General features: G+C 40.8%; 1 protein-coding gene across 2 annotated transcripts in view; it reads right to left on the reverse strand.

Moving 5' to 3' along the window:
* Positions 1 to 1,968: 1,968 nt before the first annotated feature.
* vcanb (versican b) overlaps positions 1,969 to 25,073 on the reverse strand; it is a 34,843-nt gene continuing 11,738 nt past the window's right edge. For both annotated transcript variants that reach the window (XM_063480531.1, XM_063480530.1), the window contains 10 exons: positions 22,636 to 23,340; positions 18,954 to 19,057; positions 17,405 to 18,731; positions 16,124 to 16,237; positions 15,907 to 16,020; positions 10,708 to 10,866; positions 9,937 to 10,019; positions 5,269 to 5,413; positions 3,651 to 3,833; positions 1,969 to 3,545 (listed from right to left, as the gene is read on the reverse strand). In XM_063480531.1, coding sequence (XP_063336601.1) covers positions 3,298 to 3,545; positions 3,651 to 3,833; positions 5,269 to 5,413; positions 9,937 to 10,019; positions 10,708 to 10,866; positions 15,907 to 16,020; positions 16,124 to 16,237; positions 17,405 to 18,731; positions 18,954 to 19,057; positions 22,636 to 23,340 — 3,182 coding nt within the window. In that variant the 3' untranslated portion in view covers positions 1,969 to 3,297. The remainder of the gene's footprint in view (positions 3,546 to 3,650; positions 3,834 to 5,268; positions 5,414 to 9,936; positions 10,020 to 10,707; positions 10,867 to 15,906; positions 16,021 to 16,123; positions 16,238 to 17,404; positions 18,732 to 18,953; positions 19,058 to 22,635; positions 23,341 to 25,073) is intronic.

Here is a 25,073-nt window from a genome sequence, read left to right on the forward strand (position 1 = left end):
AACCGTTCGATACAGTGCTTTCGGTTTGGTACGCATATGTATCAAACAATACAAAATTTTTTATTTATTTTATCAACTTTTCTTCTGACGATGCTGTCTGTGTTGAGCGCTTAGTGGATCTACGTTCGACTACTCCGCCTAGGCTGCACTGTCGAGTGCAGATCCACTGAGCGCAGCGCAAGCTAGCAAGACAGAAGCTAAGCTCGTTGCAACATGGCAACTGCCTCAACGCTACCCGAAATTGAACCTCCCCCACCCTCATTCAGATCTGGCGTTTGGAACTATCTTGGTTTTCATGTGAAGCATGACCCTGAAGATAAGCGCGTCATGGACAAAAGTAAAACAGTGTGTCTGATGTGCCACGCAATGCTCAATTGGTGGGAACTAGTGCGTTAGCGCAGTTAGCTTGTTAACGTGTTGACGCCGTCCAGCCCCACGCACGGGGCGATCCGCGGTAACTTGTTAACGGAGATTTGCCGCGTTATGACGTTAATGTCATTTTAACGAGATTAACGCTGACAGCACTAGTGGGAACACAACGAATATGACTGCACATTTACGCCCACATCATCCTAGTGCAAAGACAAGTGGAAGCAGACAAAAACAACAAGCACGCATGTTACAAACTTTACCTGAGTCATTTAGACCGCCGTTAGCACATGATTCTCCTTATGGGGATCTGATATGTTTAACATGCTGCTGAGAATATAGCCCAGAAGAAGCATATAGTATAGCTTTTATTTTGGAAAGAGCCATTTCTCTGTAATAAACTCTCTTTTCCAAAGATGAGGGATTTCTCGATCAGATAGATTTTTTTTTATTTTATTATTTTGTTTCAGCAACATTAAATTTAAAAACTGTACTTTTGAGTTAAAATATATATTTATAATTTTAATAAATGGCAAATTAAAAAAGGCATGAACATTTTTTTGTATCGAAAAAATATCGAACCGTGACACCAAAGTATCGAACCGAACCGTGAATTTTGTGTATCGTTGCACCCCTAATATATATATACACACACATATTGCTCCATTCTGTAGTTAGTATCCGTAGCCAGTCCTGTCAGTGATCTCACTGAGGGGGTTCAGGCCTATGCAGAACAGCAGTGGGGATAAAGCATTTCCTTGGTAGATCCCGCACTTGATGGCAACCTGTTCTATGGGCTTGAAGTTGGTCTCTAGTGTTGACCGCCACATCCCCACTGAGTTCCTGATGAAGGCTCTTAGGGTCCTGTTGATCTTGTACTGTTCTAGGTATTCCAGGATCCAGGTGTGGGGCATCAAGTCATAGGCGTTCTTGTAATCAATCCAGGGAGTGCACAGGTTGGTCAGCCTAGTCCACACTGCCCTGTCTACCAGTAGCTGGTCTTTCACTCTTCCGGTATTCCTGACAATTCCTTTTTGTCCCCCCACTCATGTATTGCTCTTCTTAGCTGCTATGATGCCTGACAGGAGCTTCCATGTGGTACTGAGGCAGGTTATTGGCCAGTGGTTGGATGGGAACGTTCTCTTCTGGGGGTCCTTGGAGATCAGGACTGTCTGGCCTTCAGTAAGCCATTCTGGGTGTCTCTCATCAACTAGCAGCTGGTTCATTTGTCATTTGTTCATTTGCTCATGGAGTGCCGTCAGCTTCTTCAGCCAGTAGGCGTGACTCATGTCGGGGCTGGTGCTGTCTAGCTCTTAATACTGGAGACCCTTTCTTGAATGTTTGCCACTGTGATGGTTACTGGACCTTGTTCAGGGAGTTTGCTGTGGTCTGCTCTTAGATTCACTAGCCATTGAGCATTACCGTTATGGGCTGTATCCTTCTCCCATGTGCTTTTCCAATATTGCTCCGTCTCCAGCCTTGGTGGTGCTGTTCTCATATAGTTACATACTATTAAGCTACATACTAAAGGAAAATGTATGAAGGACATGAAGACAACGTGAGATGCATAAAAAAAGTCTTATAGAGCAGGTGGTCATGTTTATTTGTTTCTTATACATTCTCTTATTCCTTGAAAACAATAAACAAACTGATTCCAGATCTACAGGAAAAGGCAACATGAAGGTATGTGTCTAATAATGTAAAAATAATGTAGAAATAACCAGAAGTGTTTTCATTGACAATGGAGGAAGTCAATTTTGAGTCACAGCACAATAAAGAAAATCAACAATCTCAATAAAACTACAGGATGGCATTGTGTATACATACTGTCAATGATAACATGATTTCTCAATAAGAAAGATCATGACAAGAGTCTGTAAACAGTGCAGAAGATATCACTTCAGTTCAATTGACCTTTATTCAATATCACAGTCCATTCATAGTTTTGAAATATACAATAAATTAAATTCTTATGGCTTCAGATAATATTTATAATATATATCCTATGATTAATAGCCACAGCACAGACAGACGACATATTCATCACAATTTCCTATTTGTGTTCATCAAATCTCAATTAAGAAAAAAACTCAGGTAAAATATTTTGTACAAAATCCTACATAGACAAACAATAAAAAACAATGAGTTCCGATAGGCAGACACATTGAAAATGTGGTCAAAGGTAACAATCTGAGGTGATTTGAGGTGAGGAATTCTTGCTCATCTTTTTAATTCAGTGACAAGTTCAAAGTTGTCATTTTTTGTTAGTTTTGCTCAAGAACTGCTAAAATGTTTCCATTTAATTTTTCCATTTCCATCCCTTTTAAAAGTTAACAAAGTGTGAGTGTCTTTAACCAGCTTGGACGTGACTATACTGTTTAACAAAGAATAAGGACTTTAATTCCTTTTAATGAAAAATTTGCCACTGGGCTGCATTAAAATCTGACAGAAGGCACTAGACTTATGAGCACAGGTCAAAAGCTGATGGCTTAAGTTACACTGAACACTTTGACTATTAAGTGTACAACACAGTGAGGAGCTAAAGGCTGCAGTGCTCCTGTGTTGTGACTGATAGACTTGGTTTTAGGGCGACCTCCTTAGGAGACATGGCTGTGTATATCTATATCAGACACAACATATCCAAGTATTTGAACAATGGCACTAGCTGCTGTTTGAAGCAGTGAAAAGGAAGCATATCAATAATCTGAGCACCATGATTTTGTGGGGAGACTGATGTGGTCAATAAATGAAGTTTGGAAATGAAGCTAAACTGTCCTTGGTGTCTGATCCTGGAATGTAATGGTAAAAATGTCCCCTCAAGAGACACTGATAGACAGTTCAGTGGAACATCACTCTCTATCAATGCCTCTAGACAGACTGTAGATAGCCTGCTGCAATTAGTCATCACCAAAAATCTGATGTCCACAACTACAAACCCACTGAGTGTTTCATCTGATCCTGGCTGCGAGTGTGGACCTGCAGCTGCCTCTCCTTACTCAGCTGTCGATGACTCTGAATGGCAATCCAGTTGCTCTGCAAGATGTTGGAAATCTGCTGTTGCCCTTGGTTTTGTCTGTGTTCCTCCTGACTCTTGGTGTGGTGTTGATAGTGCCTGTGTTGATGCTTGTTCTGGGTGTGGCGGCGTTGAAGAACAAATGTCTTGTGGTAGGTTGCAGCTGAGAGCACAGATGTAGAAATTAACTAAAAGTGAGTACAGTTGAAAATACTTTACAGACCTTTAATGAAAAAGTTAGCTAAAGTACAATTAGGAGGAGACTCACGGCTTGTGCAGGTGACTTTAGGTGAGTCCCACTGGCCGTTGGCCTGGCAGCGTATAGTTGGGGTGTGTCTCTGAATGAAGCCCTGCTTACATTGATAACGGAGCAGGGTGTTGATCTCATAGCGCAATTTTGTGGCCCCAAAAACTCGGGCATCCTTCACCACAGGAGGCTGACTGCATGATACTGTTGGCAGGAGATGCAGAGTTTAATAATGTTATTCTCAAACCTGTACCAACCATTTCCATTGACACTTGGGACAGTGCAGGAAACTCTAAACATAAGCAAAGCTCTACATATTTGCTGCAGTTCTGTGAGTCCCAAGGAGAAAACTGCAGCTGCCCAAAACACAACAAAGGCTCATCTCAGATTGGCCAAAAACATCTTGATGATCTCCAAGACTTTTATACTTTAGACTTTGACTGACATGGCAAAAGTTGGACTTTTTGGACGTTTGAGTCCCATTACATCTGGCATCAAACTAACACAGCATTTCATAAACAGAACATCAGACTACCAGTCAAACATGGTGACTGGACTTCAGTAGTGGTAACTGGACTTCATGTCATCCTTAGCTTCTGGTGTGAATAAACATGGTCTCTAATGATGTAGCTAGGTCGCCATGATTATTAACACGCAGCAGTCCCAAATAGAGGAGGTAGTTTCCAGCAATAGCTCTAGTTTGTTGGTCTTCATATGCAAGATGGCTCTTCCATATGTTGAGTAATGGGGATTTAAATAGTTAGAATGCTTGCTTGGCATCCCAGCTTTTGTCTGTGCTCCCTATGCCACCTGTGCTACTTTCCAGGGTTGAGAACACACCAGGAAGATTCTGGCAGTCTGGCTATATCTGGCATGCTGTACAACATATGACTCCAGTGGAACTCTCTGATAACTATACCCTGACACTGTAATATGATGTTCTCAACCTCCATGTGACTATAGATGTGTTAAATGGCAACTAGCACCCGTTAGACCACACACCACCATCTTTGTATTTTGTTTTTACTCTTCGTCAAAAACCAAAATTTGATTGATGGTCTGAAACATGTGTCAAATATGCAAAAAATGTGCATTTTTTAATACAATGCACAGCACTGTAAGTGAAAGATAAAATAAAGATAAGTAAAAGATGAACAACAGAATCACAGTACAGTCTTTAAGTTTAGAATGATCACCGAGACAAAATTAGAAGCAACAGACAACACTTACTTTTTCATCCACACCCCATGTAAGTACTGCACTGAACAAAACAAAGCTAATGCAAAAGTACAGTTCCTCTCGTGGCCACTTGAGGCTGGCCCCTAAACCTAATCCATGTTGAAGAGTCTGGTACAGAACACAGCTTTGGCAACTGCTGCCAATAAAACTGAATTAAATTGAAAAGACTGTTACTTGGTCTGCAGACTTAGTCTGCACAAATTAGCTAATATGTGTCTGTGTATTACACCTGCACAGTTTATGAATGCAGCTCATTCTATGTTTACTATCCCTAGCCAATAACTTTGAAGCTAAGCTTCAAAGTTAAAGTTAAATAAAAAAGCTTCTCTAAGCTTTTCCCATTTTTCCCAGTTGTCCTTTAGTCTCCAAAGAGGACACGTATGTTTTTCCATGTGCATACCTGTTCCCTTTTTGCAGGTAAATGTCAGGTGATAGTTGCAGGGCACGTCATTCCACTGTCCTCCCTCATGCCAGATCATCACCACACAGTCCTCTCCTGACTGGAAGAAGCTGTCCGGCTGGTTTGGCCTCCAATGGTCATATTGCTATCAGAAGACAAATTACAAAGGGCATTATGTTACAGACTGTCTAATTAAATTAGTTTACAAAGTAATGCTGTTACATTTAAGATGGCATGTGCACTTAGCGACCAGCAATGAACAAGAGCTTAGCATCCTAAGTTTGTTTTTCTGTTTTTTTGTGTTTGTTTTTTCTCTTTTCTAAATAACGCCCCAGCTGTGCTGGCCTGTTTCCCATGATGCGTGTGAGGCTGTTAGCCCGCTGAGGATTGTTTACTCCCGTGAGGAGTTGCTACAACTTAACTTCTTGTATGGTGGTAAGGACCTCACCCCATGTATGCTGGGTTTTATACCAAAAGACAGAACAAGTGATAAGAGGAAGATAAAAAGAGGGAGACACGGAGGTGTCAAATTGTGTCTGAGGAGACAACAGGTCAGTCGAACTCCCCTGCCCTCTGTTATCCTGGGAAATGTTCAGTCTGTGAGCAGCAAGGTGGATGAACTCCAGCGGAACGTTAGGTTCCAGAAAGACTTCACACAGGGACAGCTGTGTGATGACTTTTTCCGAGACATGGCTGACAGAGCAGGACCAGGACGTTGATTTTTCAATTGACGGATTTGGAGCTCCATTTCATCGGGATCAGGATGTGGGGGTAACGGGGAAATCCCAAAGGAGGGGGAGTATGCTTGTATGTAAATAAACGTTACTATAACGCTGTGACTGTTTGAGAGTTTATTTGCACACCAGACGTTGAACTTTTATCGGTTGCCACTGTGCCCTTTTTACCCCCCTCATGAGTTTCCACAACTTTTCAGTACTATAGTCTATGTTCACTTGAAGACTCACCTCTCCCCCTCCACCTCAACATCATCACAGAAGTAGGGCATAAGCTGCAGGCACTTTTTTTGTTTGGTGGCATGGTTCAGTCAGACCTCTGTCACAGAGAAAAAACTCATTGAATCAGATAGTGAGATGGTCCTGACAGGTGAGTCTCAGCCCTGTCTAGCCTCCCTGTACTTTAAACAGATACAAAGGATAGCTTTATTAATTGTTAATAATGCCCCCCCCCCCCATCCTCTATTGGGTGAATTTCAGCTTCTTTCCTCTGGACGGAGGTTTCTAGTCCCAAGTTAGCGTTATAAAACAAAACGTTATAAAAACAGCTTTGTCCCTACTGGTGCTACTGTTTTATTTGATTCATCTTCATCTTATTTATATTGTTCTTTTATCACGCATCTAATTATCAAATATGTGTTTGTCAGGTTTAATGGGTGTGTGTGTGTTTTGTGAGGGGATGCCAAATGCTATCACTTTTTTTTTTATGTAAAGCAAATTTACCTAGGGATAGAAATAAAGTAATCTTGAACCTTGAACTGCAAATTTGGCAAAAACATACATTACTGGCCAAATGTTTTAGGCACTTGTGATCTTAGTTGTGATTTAAGCACCTTTCCTATTCTCAGAAAATGCACAGAAAAAAAACAAATTCAATCCAGGTTTATTTATATAGGGTCAAATCACGCATCAAGAAACTCCAACAAAAAACAAGATAATTTGGGGGGATTTTTACCTGTCAGCCTGACACTGTGTGGACACCAAGGTTTGTGAATAAGAGAACTTGAAAATGAGTTGTATCTGCTAAGAATCTACAAGTTAGAATCTTAGTGGCCTCAAACTCAAATTCAAAGTCAGGTTTTCTGAAAAACTTGTCAATGCGATAACTCAAAAAATAGGCAATGTAGGTTTTGAAACTGCTGGGTGGTTAAGGGGCAGCACTGGCTGTTGCCAGTATTTTTCTCATTAATGTCCTCTTTACGATTGTAACCACTGATAGCTGTATCTACTTATGGACAATATCTCTTTTGTGAATACAGACTATGAAGTCCCCACCTATCCTCTTCAGAAGGCAGTCAATACTCATCACATGTGACTGGATGTAATTCATAAAATATACAGACAGTGGTGCTGCAGAGACAAAAAAACAACAGGCCTAAACAAACCCAAGGTTGTGTGGCCTTATATACCAGACGAAATACACAAAAAGTTCATTTTATACTGTATATCTACTTATCACTGCACGCACTTAACATGGTGTATGGCTCCGATTTGACCCCATTCAGGGTGTGTCTGTATTAAGAATGATAACACATGACACAGTCCTCCCTCTTCAGGATCAGATTTCAATTTTCTTGCTCTGAGTTTCCAGCAGATGAACCATGTGTTTGAGATTGTGTCATCACTGCCTACAACTGCTACATCACATGAGCATTTTGCCCCAAATAAGGTTTATTGGCAATTTAAATTCAATTCACTTTTATTTATATATCACCAAAGGTGCTTTATATTAAAAGGTAAAGACTACAATAATATAGAGAAAACCCCAACAATCAGATGCCCCTCTATGAGCAAGTGCTTTAGCAACAGTGAGAAGGAAAAACTCTTTTAATAGGAAAAATCCTCCACCAGAACCAGCCTCAGGGAAGGGTGGCCAGAGAGTAATAATAACTAATGCAAAATGGTTTATAAACACATAGTGAGTGATAAAAGATCAGTGAAGAAGAAATGCTCAGTGCATGATGAGAAGCCCCATAGTAGTCTGAATCTTCTCTTAGCTGTGGGATAACTTAGGCGGATTCAGGGTCAACTGAGCCAAACATTACTATATGCTTTGTCAAAAAGGAAAGTTTTAAGCCTAATGTTAAAAGTGTCTGTCTCCCGAATCCAAACTAGGTGCTGGTTCCACAGAAGAGGGGCCTGAAAGCTCAACACTCTGTTTCCTATTCTACTTTAAATATCCACAAGACAGCAGCCTGAGAGCAAAGTGCTCTAATGGGGTGATATGGTACTATAAAGGTCTTTAAGATAAGATGGAGCCTGATTATACAAGACCTTGTATGTGAGGAGCAGGATTTTAAATTTGATTCTGGATCTGCAAGGGAGACAATAAAGGGAAGCCAATATAGGAGAAATATGCTCTCACTTTCTAGTCCCTGTCAGTAGTCTTGGTGCAGCGCTGAAGGCTTTTCAGTGAGTTTTTAGGGCATCCTGATAATAATGAATTACAGTAGTCCAGCATAGAAGTAATAAATGCATGAACTAGATTTTCAGCATCACTTTGAAACATGATGTTTAAAATTTTAGAGATACTGCGCAAATGGAAGAAAGCAGTCCTACAAAGTTGCTTAATATGCGCATTGAAGTACATATCCTGGTCAAAAATGACTCCAAGATTTCTCACAGTGGAGGCCAAGGTAATGCCATCTAGTGTAAGTATAAGATATCATATTTCTAAGATTTTTATGGCCGAGTACAATAACCTCAGTTTTATCTGAATTTAGAAGAACAAAATTAATCATCCACATCATTATATCTTTAAGAGATTCCTGCAGTTTAACTCAAGTGATCTTGACCCAGCTTTTTAAGTAGCTTTTTAAGTAGTGGTTTAATTACTGCCAGCTTGAATGCCTTGTGGCACATAACCCATTAAAAGAGAGAGGCTGATGATATTTAAGATTGAAATCTTACTGCACCTGGTATTCTCAGATTGTACTGTACTAACCAGGCCTGCCTAGAGTCTGAAATCAAATGAGATCAGGCATGCTCAGAGTGTTACAGCAGCAAGTTAAAAATAGCAACAGGTCGTAAACTTGCCTGAGGATAAAATCAGCACCTTAGAGGTGCAGAAGTAAAGATGGGCAGAGGTTCCCCAATCTGCAAAATAAAATTGTCTACTAATTGTTGGACATTTTCTGAATAATTTTCTTCAATGAAGAAAAAATAGGCCTCAATATTTCATCAGCTACAGTTCATAATATCATCATCATCTCTGCCTTCACGGGACAAGGCTGAAAATCAATCTGGGCCCTCAGGTGGCACAGCATTAAAAACAGGCATGATTCTGTCATTGAACTCGTGTTTTTTGAAGTCAAACAACATTCTGAAAGGTACAGTGTCTGAGAACATCTGAACCCCAACATATTTTCCACTGAAAATCAAAGAAATCTACCTGAACATGTAGGCTCCATAACAGATTAGCAAACCACATCTGGTTCTACTTGCACAGTAGAATGAATAAGAATATCCAAAATGAATAAAGATCACGGAATGAATCTGGAGGCCCAATCTGGCCCAAGTCCAGTTCGGTTCCAGTCATTTCCCACTTCATCTGGTTCTGATCTATTTTGGATTCGTTCATGTAAAATGGTTCATCTTGAAACTGCACTGAAATAAGCCTGACTAATGTAGATAGTAGACAGCTCCCTAAGAGCCGAGACATTTCTTGTAACATGTTTGCTCTACATTTATTAAAGACTTGGAAAGGTGCCCTGTGTTTTTCTTTGTTTCAGTGAATGTGAAACTATTATACTCTGGCTATTAACAGTACCTTAATAAAACATCTCTGCTACTGCTATATGAGAGCCATCATGTATCATTGAAGGCTGATTTTAAATCAAATTGCAAATGGTTACACTGGGGAACAATAAACATTGATGTCTGTAAATGTAACTATATCCATAGCCACTTATCTTATCATTAGTGCTTATCTTACCATTGGTCTGCCATCAGTCCATCTGAAGTCTCTCTCAAACATCTTGTCATTCAGGCCAGTCCACTGGTAGTCACTTCCTAGATCTGCAGGGAAAAAGCACAATGCACTGAGTCCGAGATCATTTTACTGAAGCAGAACCTGATCAATACCAAACAAAGCATTTTGGAGAGGAGTGTAAACAGACAACAAAGAATTATGGAGAAGCACCGTTCAGCTCAGTGTCAGTAGCTTCACCAGTAAACTGGAGTTTACTTGCAGCTCCATCACTATTCTCGACTGATTTCTGTAGTAGAGCAGTGACTGCAAGTCGTGTAGCATTTGCTTGCTTTTTCAAATTTGGTAAAACCAACGATCAAATTATTATTTATCATCAAAGTTGCTTGTTTGGTTTTTTTTTGTTTTGGGGTTTTTTACATACATTCATTGTGAATGAAACCCAAAGACATGTTGAAATCAATGCAATCAAATAACAAAGCAGCTACTCAAAATGTAACTAATGTTTTAGGTAGCCATTTCTACTGTATTTTCAAAAATATTATCAGATTTAGTTTTAGACTATCCATCCAAAAGTAGTTTGGACGAGTGGTTGACCACAAACAACAAAGTTGTGCTGCTAGCACAGCCAAAAACTGTTTCATTTATGATATGGATTTTTAGTATTTGTACCCCGAAGGACTTATTCACAGACTCTCTAGACCCATAATTCCTTATACTGTCGACTGAGCATTATATTAACATTTAAGACACCTCATCAAAACAACACAAACTTACTATTGACAAAAATTTGCTCCTCATGCGACAGGATGCTGGTCAGGTGGGCTCCGTGTATCCGACATTCCCTCTCTGCAGCGTCCCAGGTCCGACGGTGTGTAAAGTGCCTGTAGCAGTGAGATTGAAACTTCTTCCAACCAAAACCACACATCTCAATGTCTGCAGAAAGGGAAAAAGAAAATGTGAAAGAACCATCAAACCAGGTGGAAAAAATATTTCATATTATATACACTTTATCTTGACTTCTTGTGTTGGTGCAGAATTAAAAATGTGGTATGTATGTGGTTATATCATAACTAATGACAAGTCCCTACATATCTTTAAGGCAATAAAACAAAATCCACATACTGAAATATCAAATTTAGGACTAACCCGCTATCATTATAGGCAAAAGTGCAATGCAGTCACATGCCTGGAGCTTCGGTTAACAACTACATCAAATAGGCTCTCAGAATGTTTGTTTCTACTGTCATTAACTTCAGGAGTGAATGACAGGAGTGCAGTTTCACTGAAACTGCACTCCTGAAGACTTAAAACCATAGCCATGTTTGATAAAGCTACATTTAATCTGGCTGCAGATGCCGTGCTTGCAATCTGAATGTCAACCTGCCTGTATCCGAGGGATGCACTTTTATTAGATTAACAGGTAAGAGACTTATCCTACACACCTACAGCCAGTCTAGAATCTTCAATTCACCAAACGTTGTGCATTTCGTAGGACTAACTCCAAGGACTTAGCTTCACTATACAGCTGTTACAATAGAAATTAAGACCATGGGTTAACCCAAAAAACTGTGAACCACTGTTGTGATAGCCAATATCTCTGACTAGGGTTCTTGGTTTTATTAGGCCAGCTAACAAAGACTATGTACAACTGTTTCATAGTACACCTCTCATTTCTGAATTAAATACCACATTCTGACTGATTATTGTGACAGATCACCTGAATCCCTTTTGTCATCTTTTAACAGCTACTTTCATCAGGATAATGCAGAAAGAAATTGTTTGGTAAATCAATTTAATGAAGATGAAAATTAATTTAGTGGCTTTCAGTGGCCTTCTGAGTAACTAGATCACTGACTGGAAATAAAATATTAGATAGTGACTTCAGCTTTGGTTGGTGAGGTCGCATTGTAAAGCCTTGAGCTGAGCACTTTCTTTTGGTGTTATAAAACCAGGTTTGACACTGCATGCCTTATCACAGCTTATCACGTGGTAGCGTCAGCCAAAAGCAAACTAATCCAAGTCACCTCTCCTTGTGATGGATGGATCCTAGTGTATTCAATAACACTTAAAAGCTGTGACTGAGATCTTAAACTAATCAATAAAGTGTTTACCAAGATCACAACTCAAAGGAGGGAAAGACTTCTATAGAACCTGTCACAGTATGCGGCAGCACACTGTATGAATTTGCAAAGAGGACCCAAAATGCAGACACCAAGGAACTTGGACCAAAACTTGAATGTTAACAAAAGGCGAGCTGTTTATTAAGGCTGGTAGAAAAATACTAAGGCAAACAAAGATGAGCTTAAACTAACAATCTAAACTGTGGAAACTAAAAATACAAAGTTACCTGGGACATGAAACACGGCAAGTAATAACAGCCGACCTGACAATAAATCAACAGAAACACACAGACTAAATACACACAAGGGTGATAGGGGAAGTGGAAACACAGGAGGAAACAGCTGACACTAATCTGACATAACGAGACAAAGGAAGCAAAGCTGACTACACTGACATAGGACATAGACCTTCAAAATAAAACAGGAAACTCAACGGAAAGCAGACATGACAATACAACTTCACAACAAGGACAAGAAGACAAGAAACATGACAGACTAACACAGAAGACCGAAGTGAAACATAAATAAATAAATATCCCTTCAGGATTAATAAAGTATTCTGATTCTGATTAAAGGCAACCAAAAGATAATCCAATTACTCAACATAATAAAGGAATAACTTAAGAACTCAAAACGTAAACTGAAAACGCTGGGTCAGAGACCCAGGATCGTGACAGAACCAAGCTTTTTGCTCTTGTAGACATCACCATTAGAAAGACCACAGGTGTAAATCACTGTTTATACAGTATGGTCTATGGACCTGATGTGAAATACAGCAGAACAGCAGCACAAATTTGACGATGAAAATAAAAACCATAGAAACTAAACAAACATAGTGGCAGAACACACAAAACTGAGAGAGATCATGACAATGAGCAGAGGCAAACAAGGGAACAGACCACAGGTGGGGATCAAGCTGAACATAGTCTAACTAACGAGACGGGGAACCAAAACAGAACATGCTGCAAACAGGACAGGAGACTATCAAAGTAAAACAGGAAGTATGAGAAACACACTGAGATGCAGACTGACTAAATACAAGGAACAGAGGGAGCAAGAGACAGAGGCACCACTGGGAAAGAGGCGAATAAACATGGAGACGGAGGCGAGACTATGGAGACACCGAACAAGGGATAGAACTTTAAATACATAACAGACATGGACTACACACGGAGGCATAACCGGGAAACAGACAAATTGAGCATTGAGACAGGACTGATTTCAAAGAGGGATACGACTACCGGAAACTAGACACAATATGACAGGAGAAGGGAAAATGTAAGGCTAGATAACAAATTAAAACCTAGGGATACAAACAGCAATCAAAACTATAACAACCAAAACTAGGATCATGACAATAAAGAGCTGAAGCTGTTTGAGAGCAAAGGGAAGCTTCAACCAGCATTAGTATGCGGTTTCTACTAAATAGACTGTAAGACACAATATCTCTTACTATGAATAAGTGCCTTTTTTCAAACTTCATGTGGTATATTCAAGAAAATGTTTAGACTTTGCTGCTTCGTAACCACATTTTACCCACTCCTTAGGTGTTAATGTGTAGCTAATCAAACTTCTGTCTAAAAGTAGCTATACTACATTTCCCTGGTTGCCTATCACTGCCTTCTAGTACACTTCATAATCTGGAATCAGATTTTCATTTGTTGATGAAGTTACATGTTGTTTTGGAAACATGCTGTTGTAACAGTGAAGCTAACAGCAACACAACAGCTCTGAATTTTATTTCTGTGCTCTGGCCAGAGACGGTGAGGGAGAAAGAGAGGCACAGAGAGAGCTGAGGTCCAGCTGGGGAGTGAAAGCCCCTCACTGAATGAGCTCAGCAACACACAGTTGGACTTCATTAAGTCTCACAAACATCCAGTTGTCTGCAGGTCAAGCACACACAGACACACACAAAGAGCTCATGTATAACACACATTCAACTTCATATACAAGTCACATAATCAGCCCTTTGCTTTGTCTGGCCCTACAAACAATGGCTGTTTTGTATCAGTGGCACCAGAATTATACATGCCAGTAAAGTCATGATGGAAAGTATCTGTCGAGTCTTTTAAGGTAGTAGCCATCATCAACTGACCTCATTTTAATCCTGCCTCTGTGCAGCTACCTGGAATGTAAGGTGAGGTCTCTAATGAATGCAGCACTATAACCCACAGCTCTCTGTCTGTCAGTTTGAAATTAGCAGAGTGGTCAGTTGAGTATGAAACATAGCATCACTCAGCATCACCCAGGATATCAAGCCCAGCCTGAAAAAACTGAAGCAGTATTGTCAGTATTGATTCAATTCCACACAGCTGCAAAAGCTTTCTGGAAAAATAGAGGGCAATTATCTTTCTTCCCTCATTCTTTCCATTGGCAAAAAGCTGCAAGAGGACAGCTGTGTCCCTGATTTTTGAACTCTTGCATATATTAGGAAGGAAAAATAAGCAGTAAACAGTCCATAATTTATATCTGAGTATCTACATTTAGCTTGACACACAGTGTCAATTATTCATCATTCAAATGGATACGCCCTGCAAACTGGGAATTCGTACAGCACCAATGTTTCTATTTTTTCCACAAGACCCCAACAATGCTGACTTGGATAAGCAGAACAAAACACAAATTTCCTCAGGAGTGTAGGTACCACCATATTAACCGCAAAGGATGTTTGGAAGAAAGCCTCTTCTCTCCCAAAAGAAGATGTTGGCATGGCTTAGCTTTGCAGAGCTAAATTTGAACAACAAAACCAAAATGGAGATGTTTGACCATAATAACAGCAGCATGTTTGGAGTAAACCAAACAGCTCAAACACCTCAGACCAACTGTCAGCACAGTGGTGGAGCGATGATGATTTGGGCACCTTGCAGTCACTGAGTGGAGCATGAACTCGTCTGTATACCAAAGTGTTCTAGAGTCAAATGTAAGGCCACCGTCTGACAGCTAAAGCCTGGATGTAACTGGGTCATCAACAGGACAGTGATCCCAAGTACAGAAGCAAATCTACAACTTCTTCTGCATTTTGGCTTAGCTTTTTGTGACTGGAAGACCCCACAACAAATACACTTTTGTGGTTTTGCTTTTCGTGGCAGCAACTTTCCAGCTGTCGCATCTTCTGCTTGGCACATACCCTTCTCCAGGTCCCAGTGTCACTGAACTAGCGAGTGGAGTGGCACACCACACTACACCTCCGCCACATTTTTGTTAAATAAATAATAGCACATAATATGTAATTTGTTCTTGTTCATCTGTGGTTGTATTTAACTCATTTCAAGACTTGCTAAGGACCAAATAACTTTTTAAATATCCTGATATTCACTGTAAAACCTCAGAATTGACAGATCCAGTACTTTTATTCTACAATGACTGCATATGAATACATTAAGTAGTGTATAATGTATGACTCCAAACCATTAATAGACTGAGTAAAATAATTTAAGCAAGCAAATAAAAGCAGAATTTAGTTAAACAGCTTCTTATCATGACTACATGATACAAAAGAAAAACTATGGGGCCTCATTCTGAAACCAAACATCTGACGTTTTGCTCAAAGCAGCAGAAAAAAAACTGTTGCTGCTGAGAACTGTTTCCTTGTTTGGAAAATATTAATCCTCGGAGTCCTCTTGTGTGCCTGAGTTTTGATTATCTGCTGAGTAACGGCAGAAATATTAGTCCTACGGCTGGAACTCATCTGTTGAAGAACCAACGCCCAAAGCTGAATGACGGCCCAAAGACCCAAACTCTGCAGTAAGTTCAGACTTACTTGAAAAGAATGGTGGTCAGAACATATATCTGAGAACTGACTTCCATAGATGAATGATTTTGACACAGTTGCTTATTAATTCTGTTTCCTGACCTTGTTCACAGAACTTTCCTTTGTAGCTCGGGAGGCAGAGACAGGTGAAGGAGTTGATCCCATCCAGGCAAGTGGCTCCATTCAGACACGGGTTAGACTGGCACTCATCAATATCTTCAGACATGCAACACAGACCAGCATTATTATACATCCACCTGTCAGGAAGGGTCAGGATGGCTTGTTAAAAGAGCACACCTGGCTCTGAGGCTCTCTGTACCTGTTTCACAGTGCCACCCGGTGTATCCAGGTGCACAGATGCAGACATTTTGTGGCCCCTTCTTGTAGCACGAGCCTCCGTTCTGACACACGTTGGTTGAGCATGGCAGGAGATCTGCCAAGGAGACAATGAGAATGGAAAACGATTAAAATCATCAACATCATTAAGAGCGGTGAAACGTACTGCAGTTCAGAAAGGCTTTACAACTCCTTATTGGTACAGCAGGGCTGTCCATGTTTGTGGTAATAGACACTCGGTTTGTTGGTGGGCTGACCTTCTTATATTAAAGTATATCAGAAAATTCAATGTCTGCACAAATGTTTACAAGGAACCTTCAATTGCAAACAGGACAGGCTTTTATCCTGCTGTGAATTTTTAATGCATATATTTGTAGAAAAGCGAGGCCAACAAGGGAAAACTTAAATATGCTGTTGCTACAAATCACATAGGCAAACCTGGAAGCTAAATGCTAAATGCTGCTTAGCCCTGCGACAGACTGGCGACCTGTCCAGTGTGTACCCTGCCTCTTGCCCTAAGACAGCTGGGACGGGCTCCAGCCACCCCGCGACCCTGACAAAGATAAGCACAAGAGAATGGATGGATAAATAAAACTAAATTGAATGTCTTGGGTTCAAGACTCTGCATTTTTAAGCTGGATTTGGTCACTTCTGGTTTCAAAAACATCACATAACGCCAAAATGTTCATTTTTTGGAGCCATGAAGTAACCGCATTTGAACAAGCAGGTGGACTAACATGTCAGCTAGGGACAGTAAGGTCAGCTCACGGATCTGACAGTACATTATTTGTCGTATAATTTCATTAAAACTGCTAGGTCAGGCCTACCAGACACCTGCTAGCTACCTCACATCTGTCTGAAATCATCATGCCCCTAAAGCTTTACAAATCCATGAGGGTGGGTTAACAAAGGGTGAGTTGTTATGAAAGTGGAAACTATGTAATAATTTTTTGTGAGCAGCTGTTAAGCTGACCATTTAATACTTGATGTACAAAGGGAAAACCTTGTATTTTGGAACTTTGAAAGTGTATTACAGACTTTTGATAGCACAAGTGGATATTATCATTGAAAAAGCATGTTCTATCCCTTTTAACTAAGGCAGAAGGCTGAGAGAGGGCTCAGCTCAAACATTATAGCTGCTGACTCAAGTAACTGGCAAAAATGTTAAGCAGGGGAACCAAAGTATGCGTAAACCAAGCTGCTGTGCTGTTTAAAACAACTGAAGCAGCTATGAACCAAACCAACAACAAAAGAGTTCATGTACCTGTAATGTTTATAGTGCTGGTCATGACTGAATAAGTTGTGTCCGAGCTGGTCTCAGGTTGAACTGTGGCCACTGTCTGTTCAGGTATCTGAGGTTGGGACTCCACAAAAAAGGGGGTGATCTCTTTATCATAGTCTACAAATTTCTCCTCTGGTACAGCAGTGGCAGCCGGGTCAGGGATTAGACCCCACTGGGGGACAGAATAGCTTTTTTGCTCAGAAGTATAAAAGGGTGAAGTAGTGGAGAGTGTGGTCTGGTCTATGTTCTCCATGGTGGACAGGTCAGCATGTTCTCTGTAAAACTGAGTGTGGATGTCAGAGGAGGCAGACGGAGACTCGGTAGCGACAGCTGGATGGCTCTTATTTTCAAAGGAGGGATGGGCAAAGGGTTTAGGTTTGCTCATTTCTGCAGTCGTGCTCTTTATATTGGTGAGGGTCACAGCTGCCATGGCTGGTGAAACAGTAATAGCGACTTCTCTGAAAAGTTCCCCAGAAGCTCCCTCCTCATCAGACAGCTGGTCTGCACCTGAGTCTGGGTCTGTAACTGCAACATCACCTGATGAAACTCCAAGCACATCTGTGATTTCTGTACGTACTGCAGGTGAAGGCTGTTGGGTATAAAAGTCATTTGAAATCATAGTGCTAAGCATGGTGCTAAGACTGGGTGTGTCTGACGGGTATACATCTTCACCTGAAGCCTCATCTTCTCCAGAGGAAGACCCTTCAAAGTCCCCAGTCTGGGCCTGCTCAGTGGTTTCCTGTGACTTTGTGTCTGGGATAAAAGTCGCAACCTCTGTTCCTCCGATTTCTGTCTCATCAGTCCTCGCATCCAACTGGTGTCCGGTAGCCAGGGTGGGTATAGCATCATCTGCAGAGCCCTCCTGCATACTGCCAACCTCATCATCTGTGGAGTTGCTTGCAGAGCCTTCCATGTCCTCATCAGTTAAGGCAACATGAGCAACATCCTTGGAAACACCAAGCAGGACTGGACTTGATATTGCTGTAGAGACAGGGGGAGTGTATGTGGTTGTGACTGCTGTTTCATGTGGTTCTTGAGTGTTGACTCTCATGGCATCTGTAAAAACATAAGGAACTGTGTCTGCATCCAGGCCTGAGACTGCAACATCATCTGGGTATGCAGCTTGAGGATAAATTATCTTGTCCGTGGTTTCCTCTGGAAATGTCTCCCCGGTTTCAGTTTCAAAGCTAAAGGGAGTCATGCTGATGTCTTCTTCCTCCTCTACTTCTGTCTCATTCACATTTCCAGGAGTGGCCGTCTCAAACTGATCTCCTCTGGCCTCCTCTGGCTGCTGTGGTTCAGGTGTTACCTGGATGGATTGAAACAAATTGGCTATTTTTAGCAAATGAGAAAGAATGACAAAGAGCCAGTAGCTTGACTCAGACCAGATTAGACTATTTTACACATTCACGGAGAGAGCGTCTGATTGAATGATTTGAACACACAAACACAAACACAGACATACATATATATGTATATCGGAGGATTAAACTAGAATTATTTAGTAGACATATCAGTGTATAGAAAGTACCTCATGTTTTCCATTGACAAAGCTGACTATTGGTGCCATATCAATCGGAGTCACCTCAAGGGAAGTGATCTCCCCGCTGCTCAGGAGGTCCAGGATACGATCCACTAGAGGCAGATGAGAAGCAGCCATATAACACATCAAGGCAAAAAAAAACAAAAAAAAAAAACAAGCAATAAGCATTATGATTTTATTCCTTACTTAAAGTGCAATGTCAGTACCAAGTCACAACCTCTTGGGAAAAATCAAATAAATCACCATACAGCCTCTGTGTTAAAATGACTAACTTTAGCAAATTTAAAATTGTTTGCAGCCTGGTAGAAAAAAGTTTTGCTTATTATAATTAAACTAGATCATTTGGTATTGTAGCATAAAGTCATGTATGATGGAGGCCTCAGAAACACAGGTCTAGAGACGGGTAGTCATGAACTAGCAACCACCAGTTGAGAGGGAAAACATATGTTCCTAGACAGGTTGCTGGCAGTTGATGTGAAACTGATTGCTAAAGCCCCACTCACACAGGCTAAAGATCAGTCAGTGATCCCAAACAACAGGTGACATTCTGGTGGTTTCGTCGTAGTTAAGTGTGCTCTCGAGCGAGGGAATCACAGACAGCAGAAAAAAAGATGGCTGTATCCACCACAACATCATATGTTGTTATGTTAGCTTCTGTTATAATACCTCAAGCTAGGCATTTTTGCTGCCTTAAACTTAAAACTCAAGACCAAGGGTCAGATTTGACTGTGATACCAACAGACATGCAGTTATAGTTAGAATCAAGGTAGCCAGTTTTAAAGCATATCTTGCTTACCATGCTTTAAAAATCAATGTGATCGAGACCATAGACTCATCAGAAGAGTTTGTACTACGCTCACAAAATCCAGCCAGGGTGGCTTCACCACAGACTACAATACATTTGGAAATCTTGGTTTGCCATCAGAATCCAAGCTTAAAGGCTTCACTTCGAAGACACACTAGCTATGGTGATCTTTTCATCGTAAACCTGCAGAGGTTTTTATATTTTTAATTTTTTAATATTCCTGATGACATTTCTTCACCTTAACATCAGTAAAGCATTTGAAAGGAGAGCTTTTGCATTGTGGTACTGCAACTTAAGTGAAGGATGTAAGATCTTACAGCTCTGGCACAAACCCACAGTAGTGCATTTCTGATATTTGTTAAAATGAGCCAAAGAGCATATTTGGATGGTTAACAGTTAAAAGTCTGAGTTTTCTATGATTAAGGTCAGTCTGTGCCAGCGGCTTCTCTCAAACAATGCATGCTTGTGTCTCTTCATTAAGACTTTGTGGTACACATGGAAGCTATACAGAGGGGAAGCAGAGTATGCAAATGTATACAAAGTCATAACAGAGAACTTACAGACTTTAAATTGAATAAATATATACAAAATTTCAGCAGAAAAAAACAGTTGACCTAGAAGCATGCTGTTACTGTTAAGTGACTAGTTAATTGGTCCAGGTCAGCCTCTGTGTCACTCTGAACTTGACACCACATGAAGCAGTCATTCTTCATTGTAACACTCAGTGGTTCAACTTTCCTAATTTCCTTAGGATATGGAGACTGAGAGTTGGAGGGCCTCATACAAAAACAGCCTCTGTTTTATGTGATGGTATATTACACATGTAACAGAACATGCCTTCAACATTTTAATAACAAACACAACTTCTGGAAGATGGTACCACTTGGCTAAACACATATGCACTGTAATCTGAATCAATGATTATTAGGCTCTGGGCAGATAGGGCCTCTCTCTTGTCAAGTGCTATTAACCATTTCCAGGCACAAAATATGCCAAAACAAAGATCTGAGCAAGCTGGTGAAAATACAGTGTCTTTGTTTTACTGCTGTAAACCCCACTGCATTCACTGCAAATCACGCCCTACATCTCACATTTGTCAGGAAGTGATTTTAATTTTTTAATTATAAATCTGTACTTTTGATATGGTTGTGATTCGAACAGAGAAATTTCTCTTCTCTCTAGACAACCTAGATTAAAGACAGAACACAGGACCTACTGTTTCCATATCCAGCCTAATCAGAAGGGGAAAAAATAACATGACTGTCTGCCAGTTCTTGGTTAGCCTGTTTAATGTAATCAAACATTGGTGGTAATGGTGTTAATTCAAACGAATTAAGGGAAAATGAAGTGTAGAATATAGGGATTGTTTGAGAACTTGTTAATTTTAGCAACTCAAACTGCTCCCTGGAGAAAAGATAATTACAGTCCAGTATTTGTGGTTTGTTGGCAACTCTTTGTGCAGAAACCCTGATGGGAAAGTTGAAGACCAAACTCTGTAGGCATGTCTAAAGCCAGCAGAGACTAATCACCGATGTCTAAAGCCAGCAGACTAATCACTCCATCAGACCACCACTGTCTCTTTGTGTGTGAGTGAAAAGAAAAGAAAGTGTTCAGAAAGACTCTTGATATACAGTGTTTGTCTTCTGCCGAACCCATCCTGTTTTTTCCAGTGCTGTGGTGTGTTTACAGTGTGTTTAACTACAAACTGGCTGCACAGCAATGACTGACTACATCATTTCCACATCTGGCTCTACAAATACAGCATGTTTTGTGTGAAAATGTGTGAGCATATAAAAAAAAGGTTGCACACCATGAGCTGTGTCCTTTGCCATTTTACACATGAAGTTCTTACTACAAATTGTTGATAGAATCGGGTCAGTCTACAGTTTGTTTCAGTGTTATTTCACTGCTGCAATGGATGCTGCCTCGGTATAACATGCAGTAGACAGGAGAGCCACTTGCAAGGTGCTGTTATCGCCATTTCACCCCAATTGATCGTGACAGATGGCCGCCTCTCCCTGAGCCTGGTTCTGCCGGAGGTTTCTTCCCACTGTCGCCAAAGTGCTTGCTCATAGAGGGGGTCATATGATTGTTGGGTTTTTTTTCTGTATGTATTATTTTAGGGTCTACCTTACAATATAAAGCCTTGAGGCAACTGTTGTTGTGATTTGGCGCCGTATAAATAACATTGAATTGAATTATCTGCACTGTTATCACAATGCTGCAAATCAGTGTGCTTACATTCAAGATTTCTCAATCATTTTAAAGCTGTGTCGACACTTATGTTTACACATAAACCTCTTTAGACTAGTATTTAGACAAGTTCAAGGCTGTGGTGTATGTGGCTCCACTGAGACAACAAAATCAGCTGTTCTTCAGTCCTTGACAGCACAACATAACAAACATAAAGTAATTCCCAAGATAAATGTTCTCAGCCAAAGCCTTTTACAAGATTCAGGAGGGCACATTGCACCACATGTTAGATAATAATCTTTTTATTGCCAATGGTGAAATATTCCCACTCTGGAGGTCTACCTCTACAGCCCCCATACTGGGGGCTTTAAATGCCTGCTGGCTTCCGGTTAATGTGTTGTCGCGGGATAGGTTATTACTTAAATCACGCCAAGAAAAAAAGACATGTTTTGGCATGGACATATGTGTGTTTTTGTCATCATACTTCTCCTTCTTTCTAGAGAACGATGCTTACATGACATGCTAACATGTACTTATTATTTTTGTCAGTACTTGCAACCAAATTTTCAACACAGTACTGGCATCTATATGCCATTTCTCTTAATGCTTTCCAGGGCCTAACAGTATGACTTAAATTACTACATGACTTAGTTAACAACCCACCCAGCTCACCTGATTCTGACCCATTGGTGCTTTGCACATTGACAATGATGAGATGGATAGGAGGTTTTGCTGATGCCATCTCAGGAATGTCCAGAGACTTCTCATGGTCAAATATCGTTTGAGCTCTAATGGTGTAATCCTCTTTGAAAACAACTGCAGGTTGTTCCCCCACTTCAGTAGTCCCAGCTGCGATGTCTGGCTTTGGTGTAAGGATCTCTGATAGAACTGGGTGTGCAGCAGCGTCTTCAGCTGATGACGTTTCAACCCGTGCACTGATGTCCTGAAGCCTAGTAGGCCTTGATGTGATCTCCGGGGTTGCCATTGCTCCTACCTCAGATCCACCAGAGTTGCCCTGGCTGCTGCCTTCTTCCCCTCTGCCACTGGTCTCACCCCTGCCTGATCCTGCCTGATCTAATTGGGAGATATCCAGACGTGGAGGCTGCGTGAGGGTGGTGGGTAATGGAGGCAGCTGCAAGATATCTCCTGATACAAGCTCTTGTGAGGTGGTAGTAAGAGTTGTTGAGGCTGTGGTGTGTGTAGAAGTGAGTGGGCTGTCTGCGGGTGAATGTCCAACAGGTTCTGGTCCTTTTCCTTGGATTTCTGCTCTTTCAACATGTGAAGCTATTGTAGCATGGGGACTATATGTAGGGATGTCAGGTTTGTACACAATTGGAGTCATCAGGGAACTCATAGTAGTTGGCTCTTCCAGTCTAACTGTAAAAGAGGGGAACACAGGAGAGGGACAAGAATTTAGAAGTGGGTCCTACAAAGAGCTTGGCAGTTAAGAAGTGCTGCCCAACTGCAACTCTGTTAATGAAAAAGGCACAATTTTTCCTTAGTCACTACAAAAAAAAAAAAAATGCAAAACACATAATACTAATGTAAGGAAGCAACATTTTCACTAAAACTAGCCATATTCACAAGTCCTTCTTTATATCAAATGTGGTGGCAGCAAGAGGCGCTCCCTACTGGTTTGAAGCACTGCAAGGGCCTAACAACACCATTGCTGTATGTCAAATGGGCAGTGTTGGGAAGGTTACTTTTAAAATGTATTCCATTACAGAATACCGAATACATGCCCCCAAAATGTATTCTGTAACGTATTCCGTTACGTTACTCAATGAGGGTAACATATTCTGAATACTTTGGATTACTTAATATATTATCATGCTGTTTACAACTACGTGAATGTACTATTGCTGTGATTTATTACGGTTACTGAAGGTCCGCGGCTCCGAACCGTAGTAAAGGGACATCTGGCTAATACGGTGGGTTCCGTGTCGGGCTCGTAGCTGAAAACTAGCTTTACTTTGTTGTCTGGGTCAACTTTGCTAGCGAGAGACAAGCATTGAAAGGCTGCTCCAACGGAACTTATTTTTTCCGGAGGAAAACACGAACACAGCGTACAGTTGAGTCTTAATAGCTTACTTACAAATGGGCTCGTCAGGCACTCTTCTTGGCTGCAGTGGTTATTATTATATTTACATGCTTCCAGCTCCCGTTTTTGCTCCGTGACAGCTCGGACTTTTCCTTTCTCTCCCTCCCTCGCTCACAGACACATAACGTGTATGGTAGTCCATTCTCGCTGCAGCACGGACTACACTGCCCATGAGGCTACATTCTTTAGGGCCATGCCTGTAGCATTCTGCCTTTTAGCTTAGCACAACAACAACAACAAAAAAGCACTCTCTCACCCAGGAAACACGCAGAGAGAGAGAGCTTCACCCTGTAACCATGGCAACCGTAACGCTGCCGCCTGGAACAACAGAGCGTAGCTGTCAAACAAACCCAAACAATCCTGACCCGCCACAATATGAAACAGGAAAGTACCGCCGTGTAATCCATTTATTTCAACAAAGTAACTGTATTCTGAATACCACCTTTTTAAACGGTAACTGTAACGGAATACAGTTACTCATATTTTGTATTCTAAATACGTAACGGCGGTACATGTATTCCGTTACTCCCCAACACTGCAAATGGGTGGCATCATTCATAGAGCTACATGAGTGCAAGAACAATGAAGGCCAAAAGGTCAGTATGGAAGATTACACTTTTCACCTTTATTGGTCACAAAATGTCAAAATCAAATACAAATCAGTCACTTGTGATTAAAGAAGCATATAGGAAATAATTACAGGAAAACCTCGGGAAGTAGGAATTCACATTAAAACACCCCTTTAACACTAAAGTAAATCATTCTCATTTCCTCCTTTCTTTCTTTTCAGTTTGTCCATGTTATTGTCAGTCATTCAGAAACAAATGCTAGGAAGGAAGAAGTGTTAGTGATCAACGTAGCAGTGAGTTACAAATGAGTATTTGCAAAAATCAGATTGTAAAGCTGGCACATAATGTAAAGAATGATTAGGTAGAAAATAAACCCGTCTGCTTTGGAAAATAAGACACAGCACTGGCAGTGGGAAAATGTGGAAAACTATGAGTGTGTT

Source organism: Pelmatolapia mariae, linkage group LG7, assembly GCF_036321145.2.
Source record: "Pelmatolapia mariae isolate MD_Pm_ZW linkage group LG7, Pm_UMD_F_2, whole genome shotgun sequence".
NCBI classification, from domain to species: Eukaryota; Metazoa; Chordata; class Actinopteri; order Cichliformes; family Cichlidae; genus Pelmatolapia; species Pelmatolapia mariae.